Source organism: Euphorbia lathyris, chromosome 10 (genome assembly GCF_963576675.1).
Source record: "Euphorbia lathyris chromosome 10, ddEupLath1.1, whole genome shotgun sequence".
Lineage (NCBI taxonomy): Eukaryota > Viridiplantae > Streptophyta > Magnoliopsida > Malpighiales > Euphorbiaceae > Euphorbia > Euphorbia lathyris.
The window spans coordinates 38196513-38203545 of NC_088919.1; the positions used below are offsets into that span (position 1 = coordinate 38196513).

The 7033-nt window shown below is 37.0% G+C and overlaps 1 protein-coding gene across 2 annotated transcripts; it reads left to right on the forward strand.

Moving 5' to 3' along the window:
* Positions 1-2914: 2914 nt before the first annotated feature.
* On the forward strand, positions 2915-6416 carry LOC136208254 (mediator of RNA polymerase II transcription subunit 32). Of its 2 annotated transcripts, XM_065999054.1 has the most exons (3): positions 2915-3189; positions 4818-5264; positions 6238-6416. In XM_065999054.1, exon 2 carries the CDS (start codon positions 4836-4838, stop codon positions 5262-5264), a length of 429 nt encoding a protein of 142 aa, XP_065855126.1. In that variant the 5' UTR covers positions 2915-3189; positions 4818-4835; the 3' UTR covers positions 6238-6416. The 2 variants fall into 2 exon arrangements, with proteins under 2 accessions (XP_065855126.1, XP_065855124.1); XM_065999052.1 differs by lacking the exon at positions 6238-6416 and having other exon boundaries at positions 2916-3189; positions 4818-5502.
* Positions 6417-7033: the final 617 nt, after the last annotated feature.

Genomic DNA, 7033 nt, shown 5'->3' on the forward strand with positions numbered 1-7033 from the left:
TCAAAAGTTTCTAAATAAACACTCCGAATATTTCCACCTTACTCTTTTTATCATCTGATCGTTAAATTCTAGTATCATGAAACACCAAGAAACCCAAGTAAATCTCAAGAAGCTTTTCTATTATGACTTATATAAGACTTAATCATCTCACACAATATAGTAACCAGTCTAGGACTAGTTTGGTGTTGCTATGAAGTTCTAAAAATCAAGAAATTATATATATATATATATATATATATATATATATATATAAATATTATATTAAAACTTATAATTTAATAATTGTTGTTTGCTGGAAACAAATATAATATTAATATAAACAAATATTGTTGTTTTAATGAGTATGTTTTATGATTTTTTTTTGCGAATGAATTAATATAAATAAATATTATTTAGGTTTTGTTTTTTTAGATTTTGTAGTTTTGTTTTTTGAAGAAATTTAAGATTTTGTATTTATAATTATTGTTGCTTTTTAAATAATTGTTGTTAATTCTTTAAAATTAAATAACATTGTTTTATTAATTTTTATTATAGATTATTGATGATAATAATATATGTAAAAAATAAAATATTAATAAAATTGTTATGTAGAGTGGAATATAGTAGAGAATATTTTATTTGACGTAATAAATAGTGTAGTGGGTTGGAGGACGCACATATTCTAGGTCGTTTCTGCAGAGGAACCACTTGAAGAGAAGATGGCTTGATAATAGTCGTGGATGTGGCTTGCCAAACTGGAATTCCAATCTAGCCATTCCCCACAATCGTTCAATAATCGCTAGATAATATTCTTCTTCCGTCGGCTAGAGGCCGCTGCATGACAATATTTTGAATTTAAGTCGCCAGAGCTAAGCCACAATTGACGGGAACGTTGCCTCCAGAATGTCTCACGCTGATTCAGCAACGTTTCAAGCCTCTCCCTCACAGATAGCACTCGTTCCTGCAACGTATCACTGAGCGGATTTGTATTTGTGGATCTTGTTGTGGCAGTTTCTCATCTCATTCCAGAATCGGCGATGTAACTGATCTCCCCAATTAAACAAAGCCGAGCCACACAGCTTCTGTCAAACCACAATATCTGTACTTTCCGTGCTCTCACATGCTCCCCTCACTTAGTCCCGCAGTCCCTCCTCGAGATACCAAGAATTCTCGAATCGGAATTCTCGGTGTTTAAAGCCACTCTGATTTCGAATAGTTAAATCAATTGCGACATGGTCCGAGGCACTAGCATCCTTATGGACGGCTTCGGCATCAGGAAATAATGTCAACCAATCAGACGACGCAAAAACCCAGTCTAATTTCTCCTTAATATATCTTGAGGACCCTCTACTTCTTTCCCATGTAAACATGTGGCCTTTAGTTTTAACCTCAAATAATTCACACTGATCAATAACATTACCAAATCCACTCAGCAGTGATGGGGAATGAGGGTTACCTCCACGTTTATCTGCAGCTGACAACATATCATTAAAGTCACCAATTATGACCCACGGGAGTGAGCTAAATTTTTTTAGACGTTGTAAAATATCCCAAGACTCTCTTTGATGGGCCCTCTCATGATAGCCATAGAAACCGGTCAATTCATACTCCGTCAAACCTCGTATAGTCACACTAATATCAATGAAATTAGCTGAAAAGCGTAGTAACTTGGTCGAATCCCGCTGTTTCCATGAAAGAGCTAGGCCGCCTCCATTGTTAATAGGGGGCACAAAAAACAATCCATCAAAAGCAATTTTCTTCTTTAATACTTCAACTTTCGCTTGATTACACTTAACTTCGATTAGAAAGATAAACTCCGGGTGAAATCTAGACACAAGGTCCAGCAGCATACGGACTGTCCGGGGATTGCCCATGCCCCGGCAGTTCCAGCTTATAGTGCTCATTGATTCATGCGGTTCTGAACATTAGCACCCGCATTGCTTGTAAAGTTCTTGATATCTTTGTTTTCAATGACATTTGTATCCCCCATCTCCGCACCTCCCCCGTCTTCCTTCTTACGTCTCTTGACCTCAACCTGCTAGCTGTATATTCTCTTTATTGCCCTCTTTAGCTGAATTTCCAATCTTATTCCCCCCCCCCCCCCCACCTTGGCTGGATCCCCTATCACTTCCTCCTGCTATTTGCGTATTGTGGCCAGTCCCGGAAGTCATTCTAGCTTCTGGTATATATGTCGCTGGAGGGGTAGAGAGCAAAAAGCGCAACTACGTAGGAGTTTGGGATCTATGTGGGACTGCCCTTAACCAGGCCCTGTAAGGTCGCACGACGGTAGCTGGATCAGGCTCATCTAGAAGCTTGGAATAGAATCTCTCTGGATGACCTATACAGCCACAAAAGAAACAGAAAATTGGCAGTCTCTCGTATCGGAATAGGATCCAGGAGAATACCCCACCTGCCTTGCCAATCTGCATCTTCCGCTTTAAAGGCTTAGAGACGTCAATCCTTACTCTCACACGCATATAGGTCCTTAGCTCCCTGATAAAATTATTAGGATCAACCTCCACAAACGACCCTAGAAAGTTACCCATGCTCACAGCAACACGTTCCGACATAAAACCTGAAGGGAGGTCAGACACCTGTACCCAAAAGCATCCATGATGTAGATTCACAGTGAATGAATTTTGGTCCTTGCCAACATAGCATGGATGTTCGCCACTTACCCTTCATCGCTAACCAATCTTTAAAAAAAAAAAATAATATCTAAATTTGATACAACTTTCAAATATTCGGAGTAAAACTGCTCTTAACTGTAACGTTATTGGTAAAATTGCGCCATTTTAAACGCTAAGAATAAAATTCTTCATACATATAAACGTTAATTTATTTTTGCACCTTATCCCAAACAATTATTTTTTAATCTCTTAAAAATAATATTTTTGATCTAATTGGCGGTGGAGCAGGGTCGTCTTCTTCATCCGCGACGGCGACAGGCCAATAAATAAAGTGCTGATTTGGAGAGGAGATAAAGAACGCAACAGGCCAATAAATAAAGTGCAGGGTCTATTCGTTCCTGTTAAAAAAAAAAGCCTTAAAACCCTGGCCCTCTCGCTTCCACATCCCTCCTCGCTCTGTCCTGTCCCTTGCTCGGACATTACCAGCCACCAGTTCTCGTCTTCACCACTAGTGCTGAGCGATCCTCTCCGGCGTCCTTTCTCGCCCCCAGTCTCCAGTCGCCTCTCACATCCTCACTAGGTTAGCTTCTTAGCTTGAATTATTCAGTTTCAAATTGGGTTGTGTTTTAATCTTCCTTTATTTGGGAAATTAATTTAGGTTTGACTTCAATTAATAAGAAACTAGTTGTACGGTATTAGAAACTACTTATGGTCAGAATGTTATCTTATTTTAGACATTGATCTGCAGTCAAAATATGGATGCAGAATATACATTTGTACTTTGAATTTGAAATGTATGTATTAGCCGAACTTGTTAATCGAAAGCTCCTGTTATTCCTGTTGAATTGATCTGGAATCGATTTTCTGAAATGTTAGAATTGGATTGTCCCAAATTTTTGAGACAATGGAAATCCTCGATTTACAATTCAATGTAGAAGATTCTCAAATATCATAATTGAACAAAACTCTGCCCAGAACTAGATATCGTGTGTGTGGCTGTGCGCGCTATCAAGGGCTTCTTCGTCTCTCTGCTCGTCTTCTTCTCCAGCCCTTCATAAACTTTTTTTTTTATGATATTCTAGGCAGAGTGGAACCTCATCATACTTCGAATTTGTCGTTTCAAAAGTTCACTATTTTCATGGGTCTTCAGATTGTGTTTTCTTTGTTGTATATCTATACTGTTTGTTGCGTAGCTTAGAATTAACTCACATGGTTGGATGAACTTAATAAGGTTTGAGAAATTCTGTTTTCAGTAAATCCTTAATGTGAAACTACCCTATATATATATACAAATTTTAAGCTCTTAACACAAGGAGAAACTTCACTGTTCATTCTAATTGATCTGCTTGCTTATGATGACTGCAATATCTGTACAAACCTATGTTGCACTGAAACGGAAACGCATACGGAAACTGAAATGGAAACGCATACGGAAACTGAAACGGAAACGATAATGGGAAACCTAATTTCTGAAAAACATAGGAAACCGAAACGTGGGGGAAACTATGTAAATATTAAAAATATAGGGGCATATTTATAAATATTAAAAATATAATAATGCATTAAATAAAAACACGATTGAAGAACAAGATGAAGAAAGTCCAAGCTCAATCAATATTCAAGAGATAAGGATTATAGGAGAAAGAAATATGGATAAGTTCTTTAAATTGAAGGATACAAGGAAGTAATTATCTCTCAAATAGAACTGCAAAATAGAAAGTTTGAATTTCCAAAATTTTAATCGAAATAGGTAGGGAGAACCATTTAAAAACTGAGAGACATGTTTCATATTTTTGGTAATTACGGAAACGTGCCCGGAAACGTTTCGTATCAGTTTCCGAGAGTTTCCGTTTCCCACATCTACCGGAAACGGGGAAACGCTTGTCATGAAGAGTTTCCGTGAATTATAGGTACAAACATAGCTTTAATATATCATAGAATATGTTCTTCTGAATTGAATTAAGATTCAAATGAGAAATTTCTGTTATTTTTTGTTTAATTTGGACACCCAATTCATTGGGAACACGAGTTTGTGTGAGTGTGTATCTTATTGGATTTAAGTTCATGCAATTATTATTGAGTCTCAGTGGTTTCCTTAGAAGCACAAGTAGGCTGCTGCCAAAACATTGTAGACTCTGTAAACAAGTTTTGTTAAATCTCAGTTCATACAGTTATTTCCAAGTCTCAGTTGTTTGCTTTGTATAATAGAGCACAAGTTGGCTTTTGATGGACAACATCGTAGACTCTTTAAACAATGCATATCAAGATTTCGTAGCTGCAGCAGCTAGCGTACTTGAGACTAAGGATGTTGCTGTTGGCCAGAAAACAGTAGCCACAGATACTGCATTGGAAAATTTTAAGCAGAAGTGGGAGCTGTTTAGGGTGGCATGTGATCAAGCTGAGGAGTTTGTTGAATCTGTGAAGCAAAGGATAGGATCAGAATGTTTAGTAGATGAGGCCACTGGATCTGTTACAGCGAAGTCGACAACAGGCCTGCCTCCTATTAGTGCTGTTAGGTTAGAGCAGATGAGTAAAGCTGTGCGATGGCTTGTTATAGAGCTACAGCATGGTTCTGGAGCAGCTGGAGGTGCAGCTTCGCATGCCCACTCTTCTGCTCCTTTTGATGCCCGGTTTTCTGAGGATGCACCTCAATAGGTTTGTCTACATTTACAAATTGTATTTGCTTGTTTGACCACATAATATTGGTAGAGACATTTGGGATATTAGTTAGCATTTGCAGTTGCGCAAAATCCCATTTCTTTAATTCCTTAATCCTATAGCGAGATGATGTTTTCTCAGAGGTGCTACAACTCGGTTATTTAGAACTGTAATATGCATCTATTACTAACTTATCTGTCATATGTGCATCTACATCTGAAATTTTTGGGTGCCATGCCTTGAGTCTGTCGGTACTAAGTGTAGAACATGCCAATTAATCCTGTATATGTGATGCTTCAGATAGAGGGCGAGCCTTGGCGCAACGGTAAAACGTTGTTGTCGTGTGACCGAAGGTCACGGGTTTGAGTCTTAGGAGCGGCCTCTTGCCAAAAAAAAAAAAAAATTGGCAAGGGAAGGCTTGCCCCCGATACACCCTTGTGGTGGGACCCCTCCCCGGACCCTCGCTTAGCGGGGACGCGTAACGCACCGGGCCGCCCTTTTATGTGATGCTTCAGATGTCTTAGGTCTCTAATGATCTAGACAATACTAATGATGGGGTCTTCAAGAACTCTTAAATGGTCACATCAAAATTTTCTTTTTCCCCCTTCTTTTTTTTTTGGTGCCGCAAGCTACTTTATTTCTACATTGCTGTCACTTGAATTTTCAAAGATTTATGATTAAATTTTTCTTACTACCTTTTTGTGTTCCTGTTAAATTTAACATATGTTTCACATAATGTTTTTTTTTTTTCCCATTTTTGACTGAATCGTAGTAATGTATCTATTGAAAACTTAAAAGTATTCTCAAATCAAATATAAGTTCATTTACTTGTCCAATTAAAAGTAATGCAGCTCAATGATTTTCATGGTGGATGCAACCTATGAGGGAAGTATCTGTGTTTTTCTTGTTATTCAAATAGTCTTCTTTATGCGATGTGGTTCTGATGCCTGTTTTTTATATTTTGTTTCAGAATGTTAGTTTGTATTTGGCGGGTAGAATTGATGTAAATTCTATGAAGAATGAGGTGAGTGGAATAGTTTATACCTGATTTGTTGGCATTTTGTATGTATATACGTATGCATAGTGGCGGAGCGAGGTTTCGGTCCGAAACCTCGGAGGCACGATCATGTATTAAAAAAAAATTAAATGCTATTTAAACATATTTATATATAAAAAAACAATACAAAATGCGAGTATATAGTTTTTTTTTACCTATACTAAGAAAATTAATGCCTAGTTAAAAAAAAAAAAATAATGTCTAACACGAGACAATTTACCTATTTGAAATGTCATGTTCTGAAAATGTTGTACAATCACTTCATTTTTTATATCGATAAAAATTCTTTTTTCAACGTAACAAATCAGACAATCTGCGAGAAAGTCATCACACATCTTATTGCGCAAATCAATCTTAATAAATTTCATTGTAGAAAAAGATCTTTCAACAGAAACTGTTACAACGGGTAAGATTGAAATCAACTCAATACGTTGATATGTTAAAGAAAAAAGAGAGTGATACTGATCTCAGCCATTTTCATTGTAAGAACTCCAATGTATTTTCTAATCTAGGGTTATGGAGGTATATAAGCCTCTTATTTTGTAAAGGAAGACAACTTTTATCAATCAAACATATTTTCTTTTTCTATTGGAGGCTAAGGTTCATACCTTGTTGGGATTATTTCCTTGTACTTTAGTTAGAAAAGAGTATTATCTTTGTTGGTTTACGATAAAAAATTTCAATATCGCTACGATCCGTATCAGTTGGT